This window comes from Rutidosis leptorrhynchoides, chromosome 2, assembly GCF_046630445.1.
Source record: "Rutidosis leptorrhynchoides isolate AG116_Rl617_1_P2 chromosome 2, CSIRO_AGI_Rlap_v1, whole genome shotgun sequence".
NCBI lineage: Eukaryota > Viridiplantae > Streptophyta > Magnoliopsida > Asterales > Asteraceae > Rutidosis > Rutidosis leptorrhynchoides.
This window is the reverse complement of record NC_092334.1, coordinates 667,085,604-667,104,192: the sequence shown is the minus strand read 5'-3', so window position 1 is coordinate 667,104,192 and position 18,589 is coordinate 667,085,604. Positions and strand designations below refer to the sequence as shown.

Here is an 18,589-nt window from a genome sequence, read left to right as displayed (position 1 = left end):
TGCAGATTGACTTTTTTGGCAGTTTTTTTTTTTGCAGATTGACTTTTTTTCAGTTTTTTTTTTGTGTAGATTGACTTTTTTTTTTTTGCAGATTGACTTTTTTTAGTGTGCAGATTGACTTTTTTCAGTTTTTTTTTAAAGCTCAATCTCCACATATATTGAAGTTCAATCTATGAGTTCTATGGGTTCTCTACATACTCTATTTCTCTATGGATCCTTTCAATATATATATATATATATATATATAGTGGTAGGATCAAGAGGGAAGTAACCAATCGGGGGGAAGCGGGGGGAAGTAAATTTTTTTTTTTTTTTCGTTTTTTGAAAAAACTTTGTTCACGAACATTATAGATGAGATGAAAATATGAACATTTAGTAGAGACACTTTGTGATAAATGTTTTAATTTTGGCGGGAAAACGCTCGAAGATGTAATATATAACAATTATCGTGTTTTTCGAGCGTATGTTGAGGTTTTAGCTATTGGAGTTTAGATATTAGGGTTTATAGGGTTTAGATATTATGGTTTAGAAATTTAGGGTTTAGGGTTTAGATTTAGGGTTTAGAATTAGGATTTAGATTGAGTGAATTAGGACTTAGATTGAGTTTTTAACACGAACGGTTTAGAGTTTAGAGTTTAGGGTTTGGTGTTTTGGGTTTATGGAATAAACCCAAAACACCAAACCCTAAACCCTAAAATCTAAATCGGGCAAAATTTTACTTCACAAAACATGAAAAAAAAAACGCTCATATTCTTCACGAACAATATTATCTTGAATGTTATTTTTGTCGATCGTTTTCCCGCCTAAATAATAACATTCATCACGAAGTGTCTCTTCTAAATGTTCATATTTTCGTGTGATCTTGATGCAGAAAAAAAAAATTCCAAAAAAACGAAAATAAAAAAAATTTGCTTCCCCCGATTGGTTACTTCCTCATTGATCCTGACCCTATATATATATATATATATATATATATATATATATATATATATATATATATATATATATATATATAGCCTTTTAGAAAACTAATAATGACAACTAAATAATAGGATTACTAATTAACTAATTAGTCTTGTTTTTTTGCTACTCAAGTTTCAGTACCTAAATCGTACTAAATAAATACTTTATTTAAAACTAAGTTTGTAAACTTGATTGACCCAACAAATATATCTAAGACAGTGTGACTAAAAAGTTTATGAAATAAATAATTGAACTAATAAATAAAAATTATTTGTTAAGGTTAATGATTAATAATTACGCCCTCCGTCCCGCATTAATTATCGCCAGACAATAAACACACAGTTTAAGAAAATGTCATAAACGTGTTATATTTTCTGTTACTTTACAGTTTGATCTTTACTTTTTTTTCTTCCTTTAATCTCATCCACATACATTAATGACATGATAGAACTTAAACTTCTTATTTTTTTTTTAATTTATAAAAGTGAACACTTAATTTGAGACATTTTAAAATGAAATACTGGACAATAAATTCGAGACGAGGTTTACAAAGAGATAAAGTAATTTTTTGGAACACATGAAAATATGAATGTGTATAGTGAGGATGAAAATATCAATGTGTATGGTGAGGAGTGAGTAAGAAACTACTACCAAAACAAAATTCTCTATCTCAAAAGTGTATTTACCTTTGCTCCATTATTAACAAGTGCTTTCTTGTTCTTGCTTCTTGACCAATAAGAGGAAGAAAATGGGCCTCCTTTTCTTTCACAATCAGTATATATGTCTAGAGCTCTATGATGAAAAGTATAGCATGCTTGCTAGCCTCTCTCAAAGTCCCAATTCTTATTAAATGTTCAATTAATCTTCATCTTTCTCATCTCTCTTTATATATGTATGTACCTTTCTCTTTCTTTTTATCCTATTCTTAATCTTGTACCTTGTTACAGTTAAAATTTATTGTTGTGTGGTAATTAAGCCTTTCATTTTCATGCTTTCTACAGTTACTTAACCACATGTAGCTTTCTGGAGGCTAAAGACAAACAGTATGAAGTACCCCTATTCAAACAACATAATCATCCCTCAAGATAATTATCATACTCAATCTTTTTCTTCTTCTTCCTTTTCCCTTCCATCCCCTATTAACTTTCCAATAGAAGATGAAGCTGTATTTTGTGATTTCTTTAATCAACACCAGTTTTTCTCCAATGATCATAACCACCACAATTCAAATATGCTAGCTCATGACATGACTAATAACATGGAAGAATCTACAGTTGTAGAATGTAGTAACAATAATAATATTGGAAATGTTGCTATGAACAATGATGCAGATTATGATCAATGGGATATTAATGTTAATAATAATAATCCAATGGAGCCTGAAAGAAAAAAACATTCGAAAAGAGATCGACACAGCAAGATTAACACGGCTCGGGGCCTTAGAGATCGAAGAATGAGATTGTCACTTGATGTTGCTAAAAAGTTGTTTGGGCTGCAAGACCTGTTAGGGTTTGATAAGGCTAGTAAGACAGTTGATTGGCTAATACAAAAATCGAAAGCGTCGATTTTAGAACTTCTTCCTGACCCTAGTTGCAGCTTCATGGGTGTATCCAACAGTGCATCTTCAACTTCAGAATGTGAAGTTTTATCTGGAACAGTTGATCAATCCATGTTGATTAAGAGTACTGGATATGATCATGATGATCAAGTAGCAAAATCTTCATCTGAAAGTAGCAAAAAACAAAAGGAAAAAAGTAGTAGTAAATTAGTTAGGAGATGTGCAGATTTTCATCATCCTCTTGCAAAAGCAACAAGAGATAGGGCAAGAGAGAGAGCAAGAGAGAGAACTATTTCAAAGAGAAATAGTAAACATGGTGGTGGTGGTGATCATGATCAAGTTTCAAAATTTAGACCATTTTTAAATCAAGATGTAAACCAATTAGGATTTTGTAGCCCATCCGAGCGTCTAATTGGAAACGATCAATTAGATCGGATGAGCTCGAACTTGCAAACTAACTCAGGATTTGTAGGTGATAATTCTTCATTGTTGATGACAGGCAATTGGAGCCCTGATTACTTGTTCAATTACCAGCATAGTTTTGGACAAAATGAGGTAATTCATACTGTATTATTTCCAGTATGCATATATTTTTTAATAATTACTGTAGAGGTATTAGTATTTGGTACACTAATATCTGATGTAAATTATAATTTGTTTTGCAGCATCAATTGAATGAGTATCAGTTAAATGGTAAAGTGTGGGAAGGCAATTACAATTAGGTCAGTGTTACTTGTGCATATTGTTACTGGTTTGATTATCAATCTGTCTCATTAGTGCCAATTGTAGTATATGATTAGACCAAGGGTACTACTGCTCTCTTTGAAGTTTTCTGAATGTAATATTTTGATGTTAATCCTAGTTTAATTTCTGTTTAATATATAATTTATGGCTAATAAATTAGTTTTAAGTGTGAACAGTTTGGTTGTCAATTATATTGGAGTAAAAGATATTGTGCTAATTAAACTGATAGTTCACTTCTAGGCTTCAATACAATATAACACCCTACCAGGTCAACTCCTGAAGACAATATAAAGTCTTGGTTTAAAAATTATGCTTGATGTATATACACACGCGTATTTATTAGTGCATATTTGTTAATCCCTAGTTCTAATCGCATTGTAAGTTAAACTCAGCCATTTGGTATTGAACTATTATTGTAATCGTAGATTGACTTTTGGATATTGATCGTTCATGTTAGTTAATAATGTAATCCAAAGTTAAACTGACTTACTGTCGACCGACAGTCGCCTCTGTCGATAGATAGAGTAAGTCGGTACTAGTTGAGTAACTGTCGTCTGAGGGGGACAGTCGAAGACTACAGATACTATAAACATGGGTTATGGGTTACATTGCTAGGTTACACACGCTACACATACCCTAACCGGGTTTTATCGTCTTTGATCGTTCCCAGATATAGCCAACATGAATAATAACTCTAGGTGTCGTTCTAATCTCAAGTAGGTTCGATTCTACGATCCCGAAAGTCCGTGTTAATTCGATTAAGCTTTGTCTAGTGTTTTCCGCCTCTAGGTTATTAAGTATACATTAACCTTATAATCTATTGGAAAAAATTGTATTTGTATATTAAATTAAAAATTACCAGAATAATGTTGGACAACATGAGGTTATAACACTGTATTCCAGTATCTGCAGGATACGTACGTACATATACAGTAGTTATTTGCAGATTTGCAGCAGATATATGAGTTGCTATTCTTTTGCAGACATGAATTGAAGTAAATTAAGATTTATATTATCATAGGGGTTTTTAGAAGTTGATATACGCTCAAACATTTTGTTTTAAACTTTACGGGGTAATTAACAACATTGAGTTTATCAAGGGGCAAAGTAAAAAAAAAAATCAACAAATCTTATAGACAAAAATCAAAACGATATGTTTGGTTGTTTACATGGATAAATATAACCCAATCATCACTTAGCAGACCTAAAAGATTTTGTTGTTACGTACAGTTACACTAGCTTGCACAGTTATACTCACACTGTTGCACAAAATAATGGATTTTGAATATATGGATTATGGAGCAACTATATACTATTTGGCTACTATATAAACATATATAGTTTTTTCAGTTGACTACCCAGAAAAGAGCTTACACTTGGATGTGTGTGTCCTATATAGGTAACATGTGATTGTTCGACTCTTTTTCATGACCACCCTTAAGATATTTTTCTGAAGTTTGAATTTGAAACCTTTTGAGATGAACTATATACTATTTGGCTACTATATATGTCTATTATTTGATGATATATATATGTAACGATACTTGGTGGTTTGTGTTATGACATTCTCACATGAGTTAAATATTCGAACCTTACTAGTAACGCATTTCGAGGTGGCCGGTTAGGAAAAAAGGCGAAATTAGGCCCCTTTTTTATTTTGATTATATGTGTAATACCTTAAAAAATTTTCATGGGTTGAATTTCAATTTAACCCCTTACCTTTATTCGGAAGTAAACATGAGAAATGGTTGGATGAGTTTTAGGGGGGATGTACACAGAGTTATGCCAGTCCAATAAAGTAATGATATATAAGTCCAAAACAACTTTATCCACCCATGTATACTGTATATTGCTTTAGGGCTTATATAGAATAACAACATATCCTATATTTAATTCTTGTTTAAGATTAACTGATAGTTAATTTTATTTTATGTATTCATGTGTATTATAAGTGAACATGTTCATTGGTTTATTATTAGAAAATACAGAAATTATATTAAAATAGTTCTAAAAGATCTAATTGTATTACAAATGAAACATTGTGTCATGTGTTATGTGTTAGTGGTCCGACTCTCATAGTGAGAGGTCAGGAGTTCGTCTCCCGTGAGGTGCAACATTGCACACAAAGTTGTCCCTTAACTCTTGAATTCCACCCACATGTGCCTTCCTTACATCGCGTTGCGGGGCAGTGGGGGAATGGGGGTTATACCGTTCATGCCCTCGGATTGGGCCGTTGTTTTCTCATGAGTAGCAGTTGGAGGCGGACTATTCAACTGCGGGAGATGAATGCGTGGGTAATTTTGTCCCCTGGTGATCCCCGAACTTCCAAAAAAATTGTATTACAAATGACGTAGATTTGACGTCTAATTAACATGATCATATGATCATTATGAGTAGTACTCTTTTGTACCAGATCTACAACAGATCAATTACATTGAACAAAAAGCATTAGGCCACTCCCTATCGTAACTAAACTATTCATCCTCTTAACCTTCCACATCAGCGCAACATCAACACCAATATTCTATAAATTACTCATAACTAAACACTTCCTATCATGGCTAAAACAATACCTCTCTTAATATATAACGTACAAGCAACAAAGCATCAGGTCCAACAATAAAAAGCCAATGGGACCCACAATTCCTATAACTAACCAAAAATCTTCCATTAAATCCATGGTGAGTGCGGTAACTAACGCGTATAACTAAGCCGTGCCTATGGTTCATTACGGGTAACTACGGGTAATGAGCGGGTAATGACGGATAATGGAACCATAGGGAGTGGTCTTATAAACAACCAATCAACACCAGAAACCATAACACCATCAACCCTAAGGCCACTCCTTATCGTAACTAAATTATTCATCCTCTTAATCTTCCACATCAGCGCCACATCAACACCAATATCCTATAACTAACTCATAACTAAACACTTCCTATCATGGCTAAAACAATACTCCTCTTAATATACAACGTACAAACAATAAAGCATCAAGTCCAACAATAAAAAACCACTGGGACCCACAATTCCTATAACTAACCTAAACACTTCCATTAAATCCATGGTGAATGCGGATAACTAACGCGGATAACTAATCCGTGCCTATGGTTCATTACGGGTAACTACGGGTAATGAGCGGGTAATGACGGGTAATGGAACCATAGGGAGTGGTCTAACTATGATTATTAAAAACAAACCAAGAAAATGCCACCAATTGAATCGATCTTATCCCTTAATACAACCCAAAGCCGACTAAGACCACTCCCTATGGGTTAGTTATCCGTCATTACCCGTAATGAACCATAGGCATGGCTTAGTTACCCACATTAGTAACCCGCACTCACCATGGATTTAACGGATGTGTTTAGTTAGTTATAGGAATTGTGGGTCCCGGTGGCTTTTTATTGTTGAACTTGATGCTTTATTGCTTGTACGTTGTATATTAAGAGGAGTATTGTTTTAGCCATGATATGGAGTGTTTAATTATGAGTTAGTTATAGGATATTGGTGTTGATGTGGCGCTGATGTAGAAGGTTAAGAGGATGAATAGTTTAGTTACGATAGGGAGTGGCCTAACAAATAACAATCATATTAAAAGTCGAACATTATTATAACGGTTTGTTGTTACCTAGTTATGTAACCTAATTAATTAAGCTTATTACTTCCCTTATCTCATTTGGAGTGTCCAATTTAACTTTTGACAATCTTTCTTTTTTAAAATAAATTTGATAAAAATTATATGCATAAATTGAGTTTTAAATGTGTTTTTATAGTATAATATTTATCAACTATTATATAATATAAATAAAAATATTTAAATTAAAAGTTGAAAAATAAAGATTTTAATAAGAGAAAATGTGCAGGGAATGAAACCAATTAATATTTTATTTTTCAGTACGTTCAAGTGGATCTACAAATTAAAAGTATATAATGTTGGCATTATTTTTTTGGGTTATTTTGGATGTTGTGAAAGAAGATAGAGTCCAACTGTCCAAGAAGTGGTGGTCATGATCGCTTTTTAAGAAAGAAAGAAAAATCGGACATTTAGTACGCGTTAAGTTGTCCACTCAAGTTATCATTACATCGTACGATTTTTGTCTCTTAAAATCATCCCTCAGTCGACACTTCAACATCATCTTGGTCAAATATATCATGCTCCTTATTCCATGTGTAACTTTTCACGTTTTATATACGCTCTACTCGCAAAATATTTTAAAAAGAAAACGAAATCTGTATATGAAATACTGTAGCAAAATCATATCTTAGTGTATGTAGTTTAACAATCCAATCGAATTTCAACTAAAAGTAATAAAAATACGTAAACTAATGTAGGATCGTGTAAACAGGATCAAATGATCTTAGATTCAATAACGAGTGGAGAAAATCTCGTTATTGGGTTTTATACTCAAAATCCAATGAAAACCTTTGATCTTAATGAATAAATCGACTTAGATATGTTAAAGATCGACTTAGATAAATGCTAGAATACCAGGGTATCGAATTGTACGTATGAAATAGGTTAGGATTCGTAACCCTAACAATGAACTCGTAATACCCATTATATACACACACAGCGTGTGCAACCGGGCGGCTGCACCTTGCAACCGTGCGGTTGCCTGTCTAACCGTACGGTTGCATACCTGCAACCGTGCTGTTGCATTCCAACAGAGAAAGTTAAACGATAAACACTTCAACGTGATCATAATGAACTCGGGGACTAAGTATGCTCCAACAAACTCCCCCTAGGACCCAGTTCATTATCTTAAATAACAAAATATACTTTCCTCGGTAAAAGACAAATAATCACACAATCAAACATATTCAATAACATGAAAATTAAGACGTTTATGTCACGTTATCACAACCAAATCAAAATAAACTGAAAAATAAAACATTCAAGTCCACAGTTTATTAATTCAAATTCAAAAGACAGACATTTAAGCATGGATATCATAAGCATAACATGTTCGAACAGCACGATTGAACTGAATTGCCTGCGCAGTATTAGACAACTCATGAAAGATAGGGTGTCTCCGCAACACCTTGATATCTTCTTTGCACAAATTTCGAATCCACCTTGGATCTATAATCCTGATCTGGTCCAAACTACCATTAGGATTATACAACAAAATCACCGCTTCTTCTGTTCGTCCATCATAATACCACCATCGAAAACGATCACCAAAATTTTGTGGCATTTTACGAATTGGTTCAAACTTCATTGTCCTTGCACGCTTATACCTAACCACTCGAACTCTGTTCCCTGTAGATTCATCAGTATGATAAGAAACTTTTGGAAACTGCGGCTCTAACACAGACCAGCCGTACTTAAACTCTTTCCTAATCTTAAACTGCATCCACTGTCCCCATCCATCAGATTCATGATAGAGCAGTGGCAATCTAGCAAGTTCCATCATTTCAAAATATGGGAGTGTTTTCATATCAACATCATGCTTAAAATAATCAACACCATTTTCCCTTCGTACTGCAAAGCAATTGAAATCTTTCAAATATGCCCAGCTAAGAATCTTCCCACCTGTAACCTTTCCCGTTCGATCATAATATAACTTGTATTTGGGTTCCAGCGGTACTTTCTTAAACCACGCCTTGGTACAGGATCTCTGATACTCCCTCCATTCTTGGTTCTTCTGTTTGTTTACAGTATCAATATTCTCACCTTCCTTGTTCACACCAGATGACTCACTTTCCTCAGTAGTCCGCTTCTCATCCACTTTCCGATTCAAAACATCATCATTTGTTGATTGAAAAGATCAGCAAACTCAGGTAAGTCATCTTCATCTACACTATCAGCAACATTCTCATCATCAGAAGCATCTTCAACGATGACTTCCTCAGCACTATCATCACCTGAATGCCTATTCTCACGTGTACCAACAGTATTTGGAGCTTTTTCTGCAGCAGTCAACTTATATACCTCTATACCAAACATTCTAGCTACCTCTTCATCTGTCATTGTATGTACAATTTCTCCCTCCTCCACATCATAGTCTAGCGAGCTAATCACTGTACCTTGATGGTCTAAAAAATATGTTAACTTATGAATATAAACAGATAGAGGTTTAGGAAAATGTACCTCTTGTATCTGACTTACGTTCGCAGTCCCCTCAGAGGAAGAGTCCGAAGAATATTCGCTTTTGGTAGACAGGAGATCATCATTAACATGCTTCATCTTCAAACGAATTGTCCCATCTTGAGGATCAGCCTCTAACTTTCCCTTGAACCTCCTATCACGACTATCCATCCGTCTGATCCTCTTGGCCTGTTTTTCTGTTAACTTCTTCAGATCAGCTGCTAACTTCTTTGATTTCTCGAGTTCAGATGTCAGAGGGTCCACTTTAGCTTGTAACTCACTCACCTCATTCTTCTTGTCTTTATTCTTCTTCATTACTTCATCAACTTTATCAACCAGATTGAGCACAGTAGCCTGGAGAGTAACAAATGCAGGATCAGCAGTTGCGAGAACCAATGAACTACCCTCATGTGTAGACGCAACTGGTGGTGTTGTGACTTGTTGAGTAGATCGGGTAGGTAGTACTGGAGGAGCCTGAGCTTGTTGAGTAGGTGGCACCTCAGCTCTTTGAGTTGCAGTCTGAGTAGCTGAAGCACCTCCTTAGAGATCAACAGCCCGTCTCACATGACCTCTCTTCCTCTTCGGCTTTCTCAAAGGTTCATCTTTAGCAACCTCCTTTCGCTTTAAGGACATCAATAACTCACCACCTTCTGTCACCTCATCCTCCAAACTATAATTATCCAAGTCATCGGCAGCACGACCAGAATGAGAACCAACTTCCACAACCTCCTCTTCATCATCCGTTTCAGTAAGATCAGGAACAATGTCTTCTTTGTCCGAATCACTATTCTCATTCCTCCACATTCTTGGATTACGAGCTACGTAGTTAACCCTTTTTAAATGACCGAATAGTGGACGGTTTGGTGGAGCCACTTTACCCTTGTAATAAATCATACGCCTCACCACTTCATTTGTCATCACATTCAGCTTAATAAGGTATTTATCCTCCTTGACAAGCTGAGTATGCTGAGAATTCATAACGAGCTGGAGAAATCGTGGATAAAGAAGATAAGGATCAGACTTGAACTTGCTGTTCTCGATGATGTAATCGAATATAACTCCAGAGAAGTTAAATGGAAGATTCGGAATTAAAGCCACCATCATAGATTGCATCACGAAATTCAATTCATCATGACCTTCTCTTCTAGAGCTCAAACAGTGAACAATAACATGAGCTAAGTATTTGAAAGTTGGACAGAAACCTGACTTCAACACCATTGACTTTGTCAAATCCCCAGAGTGCTTGCATATCTGGAAACAGCCTTTGACTAGTCCCAAATTAAGTCTAGTTTTCATATCCGCTACATCACGAAAGCTTAATAGCCTCCTGATATGCCATTCAGTTACAACAATCGGCTTACCCTGAACAACACTGTTTATCACATCAATCTGTCGTTCACCATCCATTGCCTTTGATAAAGTAACATTCTTCCAAAACTCATGTTGATGAGAAAGATATGCTGGCACCACAATAGAGATAGCCGTGTATGAAAGGACCCGTTCATATACATTATAAACGATTCACAATAGTTGATTTCATCGCGAGGTATTTGACCTCTAAATGATATATTTTACAAACAATGCATTCGTTTTTAAAAGACAAACTTTCATTACATCGAAAGTTAACAGGCATGCATACCATTTCCTAATATATCAAACTATCAATGACTTCTTATCAATCTTGATGAACTTAATGACTCGAATGCAACGTCTTTTGAAATATGCCATGAATGACTCCAAGTAATATCTTTAAAATGAGCAAATGCACAGCAGAAGATTTCCTTAATACCTGAGAATAAACATGCTTTAAAGTGTCAACCAAAAGATTGGTGAGTTCATTAGTTTATCGTAATCAATCATTTCCATAATTTTAATAGACCACAAGATTTCATTTAATCAATAATCATACACTCGTAAGTGTTTAAAATTCATTCATATGGATTGAACACCTGGTAACCGACATTAACAAAATGCATCTAGAATATCCCCAATCATATAAACATCGAAGTACTAAAGCAGTTCAAATTCTCTGACTGGGGCGTGTCAAGGCCCATAGATCTATCTTTAGGATTCGCGTCAATTGGTTGCAATTATAATAAACACCAATTCTTAGGCTACCAAGTTCAACAAGGGTGATATCCGGTATAACAATTCAACCATAGAATGTAGTTTCGATTACTTGTGTCTATTTCGTAAAACATTTATAAAAGTGCATGTATTCATAGTCCCAAAAATATATATATATTGCAAAAGCATTTAAAAAGGGAGCAAATGAAACTCACAATACAATATTTTGTAGTAAAAATATTCATACGACGATACTGAACAATGCAAGGTTGGCCTCGGATTCACGAACCTATATCAGTTACATATATTAAAACATATAATTAACTTGTAATAATAATCAAACTAGTTTATATATGTATTACTTATTTAATTTAGTAATGTATGTGTTATTTCAAAGGTTATATATATATATATATATATATATATATATATATATATATATATATATATATATATATATATATATATATATATATATATATATATATATATATATATTTTGTATATTAATATTTATACATATAGTTATGTTAATACATATATATCTATATAATTAGTATTATATTGTTTAAATCAGAATTTGTTATATGTAAACATTTATGTAAATAATGTTATTATGTTTGTAGTAATAATAATACTGTAATGATAATAATATATATGATAATAATAATAATGATAATAAAAATAATGTAAATAAAATTATATATAAAATCATGTTAATGAAAATAATAATAATAATAGTGATAGTAATAATTTTAATTAAAATGTTAATGTTAGTAATTGTATGTTTCATTAATAACTAAATTAACTATACTTATATACTTTAGATAAATATTTAGTAATGACACTAATATTAGTAGTTTTGATAATAATACTAATAATAAAAGTAATAATAATAACTTTAATAAAATAATAATAATATTAATTATACTAATAACTTTATTTCTAATATTAGTCATAATAATAATTACTTAACAACAATCAATAATAATAATAATAATAATAATAATAATAATAATAATAATAATAATAATAATATTGTTATTAACTATAAAAATGATAAATTTAATATTATTCATAATAATAATAGTTTGTATTATTTATAATAATAATGATAACTATAATAAAAATAATAAAGATTTCTAATGATAATGGTAATAATAATTATGAAAATAATAATAATAATAATAATATAGTAATTTGCATGTATCAAATTCTCATAAGTTAACTTGTCTAAATGAGTATCGATTTAATAATCGAATATTAATATCACTTATTAAATAATTCAAAATATATATGAACATATTTTTTAATTACACGTTGCAAGTTATTTATTTTTAATTGAATCACGGACCGTTATCTTTTATAACTTGTCAAAAGATTTCTAGAAAGATTCTAAATTTTAAGGTAACGTTAAAACTTTTATCTTTATTAAAATGGCTTGGTGACAATTTGTCAAAAATGGTCCTAGATATTTATAAAGTTATATTATTTTTAAAGAAGACGTGACACTCAAATCATTTTATATAATTTCTAACACTTATAGCAATAAAAGATAATGATAATAACTTAATAATCTACTTCTTGATATGTACAATCTTTCGAAATTTATCATAGTACGTTGTATACCTTTAAAACAATATATATATATATATATATATATATATATATATATATATATATATATATATATATATATATAAATTTATAATATAAAGCTTTAATTAAGTTTTCTAACTTTATATATTCAAAATTTTTTATATATATTTTTTAAAACAATAATTATATGTACTTGTGATTTAATATATATATATAATATATATATATATATATATATATATATATATATATATATATATATATATATATATATATATATATATATATATATATATATATATATATATCGTAAAGTTTTAATTAGGTTTTATACATATATTCAAATTACATTATGAAAAGTTTTAGAAAAAGAATTCTTTTAGACTGAAAACGTTCTCATTAAATCAAATAACTATTATAAAGTTTATTCTTTTAGAACTAGATATATTCAGATCACATAATCTATTACTAGAACTTATGTTCATTTTTAAATCCTTATAAGTTTTTATTAACTAGTTTAATAACCATCAAATGTTACTATAACTATTAATTGTATTCGAAACCGCTTATATATATATATATATATATATATATATATATATATATATATTCAATATACTTTGTCTACCTATACATACACGTTTCACATGACACGTCTTATTACGTAGATGTTTATCTCAAACGAATAAGTATATCGTTATACATTTAACATTTTCAAGTCATATAATAGATTTCTTATTTTTATATCAACCAAACCGTTTAATGTTTCATTAATATTTCTCAATTTAATATTCACACACACACACACACACACACATATACATACATATCTATTTACACATAATTGTTCGTGAATCGTCGAGAACAGTCGAAGGGTAATTGATTACATGAACACACTTCAAAATTTTCGAGACTTCAACATTACAGACTTTGCTTATCGTGTCGGAAACACATAAAGATTAAGTTTAAATTTGGTCGGAAATTTCCGGGTCGTCACTGTGTAAATACGAGATCTCTCAAGAAACTCCATAATCCCGTGATAGTCAGCTAAATACTCAATCTTATTTAGATTGGCCAGCTGGTTATTGTTAGGGCCCACTTGAAGTTCGTTGTTGTGGTCAGTAGCCTTCTTGGATCTAGACTTTGTCACACGACGAGGCTTAGACCTCTTCTCAGCATGAGGACGACCGGATCCAGAGCCGGTACCCTCAGTTGTAGGAGCATTAGTAATTGGAGTCCCAGACATAGCTGAATCTGAAACAAACACCAAAAATATCGCAAACCCAAAAGTTAGTAATCAAAATTTCAAAATTAGGGTTTCTGATATGCATCCGTATGGTTGCAATAGGATCTAACCCGGGTGCACCTGTAACTGTACGGGTGCAGGTTCAAATCACACGGATACATATTTAAAATCTAAACTTTGAATCAATTGTGTAACCGTGCGGTTGCGCTGAATAGTGCTACGGATATATGTTCAACCGTGCGGTTTTAAAATGCAACCGTACGGTTGTATTCTTCGTATCTGTTAGGGTTTTCAAAACCCAAAACCTACAAACCATGTATTGATCATCAAGCAAATGATTTAATTAGCTTCTATGACCTCCGACTAACACATTTTGATCAACAATTCCAGTTATAACACATTAACAATCCCTGTATTGATCTAAAGTTCATGAAAACTAAAAACTAATCAAAACAAGAGATTTAATGGATGGAAAGATACCTGTTATAGATGAAATTGATCAGTAACATGAGTAGAATAAGAAAAAGGAGATCAAAAACTCCCCTTAGCACTTTGTGAATTTTGAACAATTTTAGACTTAACCAATTTGTGAGCACAAGCAACCCACGGTTCTGAGTTTGGGTATTTATACCCGTCCTGCAACTGTGCGGTTGCAGGGTTTTATCCGGCCAAAAATTATGCAACCGCGCGGGTGCAATGTATAGCAGTACATTTGTACATGAAGTTCAAAAACCCTTTAATCTACGTATCCGGGCGGTTACATGGTGTAACCGTGCGTTTGCATTGAGTAACCGCCCGGTTGCAAATTCACAATTTTAAAATTTAATTTTCCATTCTCGTATTTTCTAACTTTCTCTTCTAAACAATTCGTCTCATCCAAACAAACACCTTACCTTTACTCTAGTTGTTTCAACCTTTACCAGATCCAATAGTATTTCAACCTAAGTTAAATGAACTAATATCTGACTCAATGAACATTTCATTTTACGGATCTCTTTCACACTTGCTTACTCCCCCTGGTCCACACATGCGGAATTTCTGAAGTAATCACCAAATGATATGCAATAATATACAGTTTGAAACATGCAACAATGCTAAGAACATACAAAATCTTTTTGTCTTTTTCATATTAAAATGCAGACTATGAAAAATAAATGCAAGCATAAACATTATGATGAATTAAAACAATAAACTAACCGTATAGTGAATATCACAAGCATGACATAACTAGCTAATTGACATGCTATACAATTTAAACAAACTGAACTATTCTATCAGGAGTGTAAACTATACAGCAATCAAAGCATAAACACATATTTTTGTGAGAAGATGAATTAATCAACATTTTTATTGGGATCAGAACTGAACTATATTTCTCAAGTTATCAAGTACCTATACTTTCAGTCTTTGAATATCAATAAACTTATTAGACTCTCCTTCCAGACTTTTTGAAAATCACTTGCACACTTAAGTAAATAATCTTAAACTTAGTCTTCACTTGAGATCGCACAAATTTATTAGGTAGTCAATTAAGCACAATAAATTGAAGCTGTCTGCTATCACCTCGATGTACTTTCGATTTGATTGAACATGAAGCATCTCACGATGTTTCTAGCAACCCTGTCAGCCATGAGCTTCTACCTTAAACTTATACCTTTCGATTCAGAAGGCTTTTTTTATCTCAATTTTATTACATACTCCGTAAAAACACAGTTACCAGTTGCTATAAACCCCATGCTTAAGCGGAAAGCTAATAATGATGGAATGATATGATGTTTTTGGGGGTGATTGAATTCTAAGTCAGAATACCCTCCAGAAGACGTTCCCAGCTATCTAGACCAATAGGCACAACCCATATCGCAGACAATAGATGTAGCGTCCCTCTAAATGATAAGCAAAATCCTGCTAAAATTATGATTTCCAGGACAGACAGAATGATTTGAGTTTTCTAGATCTGAAACTCTGAAACTTCTCCCCCTCGGATATAGACAACTTAAATTGTTCTGATCGACACATTGTTTGATCATCTTTCACATGTAGAATTCAGTGGATAGATAGACACGAAGTCCAAACTTTGATAACCCGGATTCTTTGTATTTGATGTGGAGCACCATATTTATTGTGTTACTAACATATAAATGATAACATATATACCCTTTTTTTTTTTTTTTGGATTTTCTGATGTTGCGCTTTAGTTTTTCCAACATAAACAAAGATAACTTTAAATAGAATAATAAATATAACTTTGATGATGATTCACCACTTATTGAAATGAATCACACATTAGCTTTAATCTTTGGCATTGAAACAGTCTCCTCCGATAATTTCTCAAACCGATGATATGTCTGTGATACAGAATTGCACTTTTCGACCCGTTCATAGTGAGAAGAAACCCCCTTTGGATACCTGACTATCCTAATGCGTTTCGGCCCAAGCAATAAAGGAAAATAGAAACTGATAGGTTCGAACATAGTAAACTCATCTTGCGGACTTACTTGGCAATCCTTCACTAGAGTATAAATCGTAGTAGGGGAGACCTCAATCATCTGTTGAGTTCCTGAACGATCATTTCTCAGTACATTCCCAGTGATAGTTAGGTGACTACCGTCAACCGCTGTAAACCTTTTCACGATTTCCTTGCCAAGATTATTTACTTTATGCGCTAGTGATCCTCTCATTCCAAAATTCAATCCTCAAAATTCATCAACATTCATTAACTAATCATGTACTACTTACTTATTACGCAGAACGATTAACATGCAAGTTCAGTAATACAATCATTTCTCATTTTCACATAACAACTTCTCATTTTCTAATTTTTCAGATTTTTATGCCTTTTTCATTTTTCAATGTTTTTGTATTTTCCGTTGAACCAATTTTCTCAACTATTCTAGTTACAGAAAGCAAATAAACACAATTTTTTTCAATATAAGAATGCATAACAGAAAATAAAATGATCATGCAAAAATAAAATGAGCAGAAAATAAGCTAAGTAACATGCAAAAATGATGCAACATGCAAATGCAAATATACAAATGATACAGATTGGATGATTACTTCAATAACTCCCTATCGGACACAACCTACGCCCTATCTTTCACTCCTAACACATTTAACAGGAACAGGAAGCGAGGTCAGTCAAACTCTTTTGTAAACAAGTCAGCCCTTTGGGTGGTAGTACCTATTTGCAGGGTATCTATTAGTTTCTTTTCATAACAGTCCCTAATGAAATGGTACTTGATCCCTATGTGTTAGGTCTTAGAATGATTAACAGGGTTTTTAGTAACAGCAATAGCAGCAGTATTATTAACATATATAGGAGTGTTAGAAATTTGTAAACCGTAATCCTGAAGTTGTTGCTGAATCCAGACTACCTGAGATGTACAACTTGCAGCAGCAATATATTTAGCGTCACACGTTGATTGTGCAACTATCGTTTGTTTCTTACACTGCCAACTTATTAACCTGCTACCTAGAAACTGACAACCACCAGAGGTCGATTTGAAATCTCTCCTACAACCCCCGTAATCAGAATCACTGAATGCCATTAAATCAAACCCATCATTTCTTGGATATCATAAGCCCAAACTTGGAGTTCCCTTTAGATAATGCATGATCTTCTTCGCTGCTAACATATGATTCACATTCGTTTGTGCTTGATAACGAGCGCACAAGCACGTTGCGAACATGATATTTGGGCTAGATGCTGTAAGATACATCAAAGAACCAATAATAGCCTTATATAGAGTTGGATTGACTTTGGCCCTGTATTTTTTGGCGTAATCCCATGATTCACCGACAGAGGATTCTTGGCAATTCGTTCATCTTCCATCTTGAACTGGCTCAAGATGTCAGCTACATACTTCGATTGATGTAGAAAAATGCCTTTTTCAGTTTGATCAACCTGCAACCCCAAGAATAAATTAATGGCCCCTAGTGAACTCATCTTGAATCGTTTCTGCATTACATCCTGAAACTCATCAACCATTTTCTGATCGGTCGATCCAAAGATGATATCATCCACATATACCTGTACCAACATGATATCGTTGCCCCTCTCTTTAATAAATAGAGTCTGATCGATGACTTCACGTCTAAAACCTTTCTCTATCATATAGTTTGACAGAGTAGCATACCAAGCTCTCGGGGCTTGGTGAAGACCATAAAGTGCCTTTTCTAAGAGATACACCTTTTCTGGATGATGTGGATCAACAAAACTCGGTGGCTGAGTCACATACACAGTCTCTTGGAGAGTGCCATACAAGTATGCACTCTTAACATCCATCTGAAAAACTCTAAACCCTTTCCATGAAGCAAA

The 18,589-nt window shown here is 32.8% G+C and overlaps 1 protein-coding gene across 1 annotated transcript; it reads left to right on the top strand.

Moving 5' to 3' along the window:
* The first annotated feature begins 1,786 nt into the window (after nucleotides 1-1,786).
* On the top strand, nucleotides 1,787-3,511 carry LOC139893899 (uncharacterized). The gene is made up of 3 exons (XM_071877098.1): nucleotides 1,787-1,855; nucleotides 1,965-3,076; nucleotides 3,187-3,511. Exons 2-3 carry the CDS (start codon nucleotides 2,009-2,011, stop codon nucleotides 3,241-3,243), a joined length of 1,125 nt encoding a protein of 374 aa, XP_071733199.1. The 5' UTR covers nucleotides 1,787-1,855; nucleotides 1,965-2,008; the 3' UTR covers nucleotides 3,244-3,511.
* The last annotated feature ends 15,078 nt before the right edge of the window (nucleotides 3,512-18,589 follow it).

Coding starts and splice junctions, on each gene's coding strand:
- LOC139893899 (XM_071877098.1), top strand. CDS start 2,009: ATGAAGTACCCCTATTCAAACAACATAATCATCCCTCAAGATAATTAT. Junction 3,077..3,186: donor ATAGTTTTGGACAAAATGAG/GTAATTCATACT, acceptor TTTGTTTTGCAG/CATCAATTGAATGAGTATCA.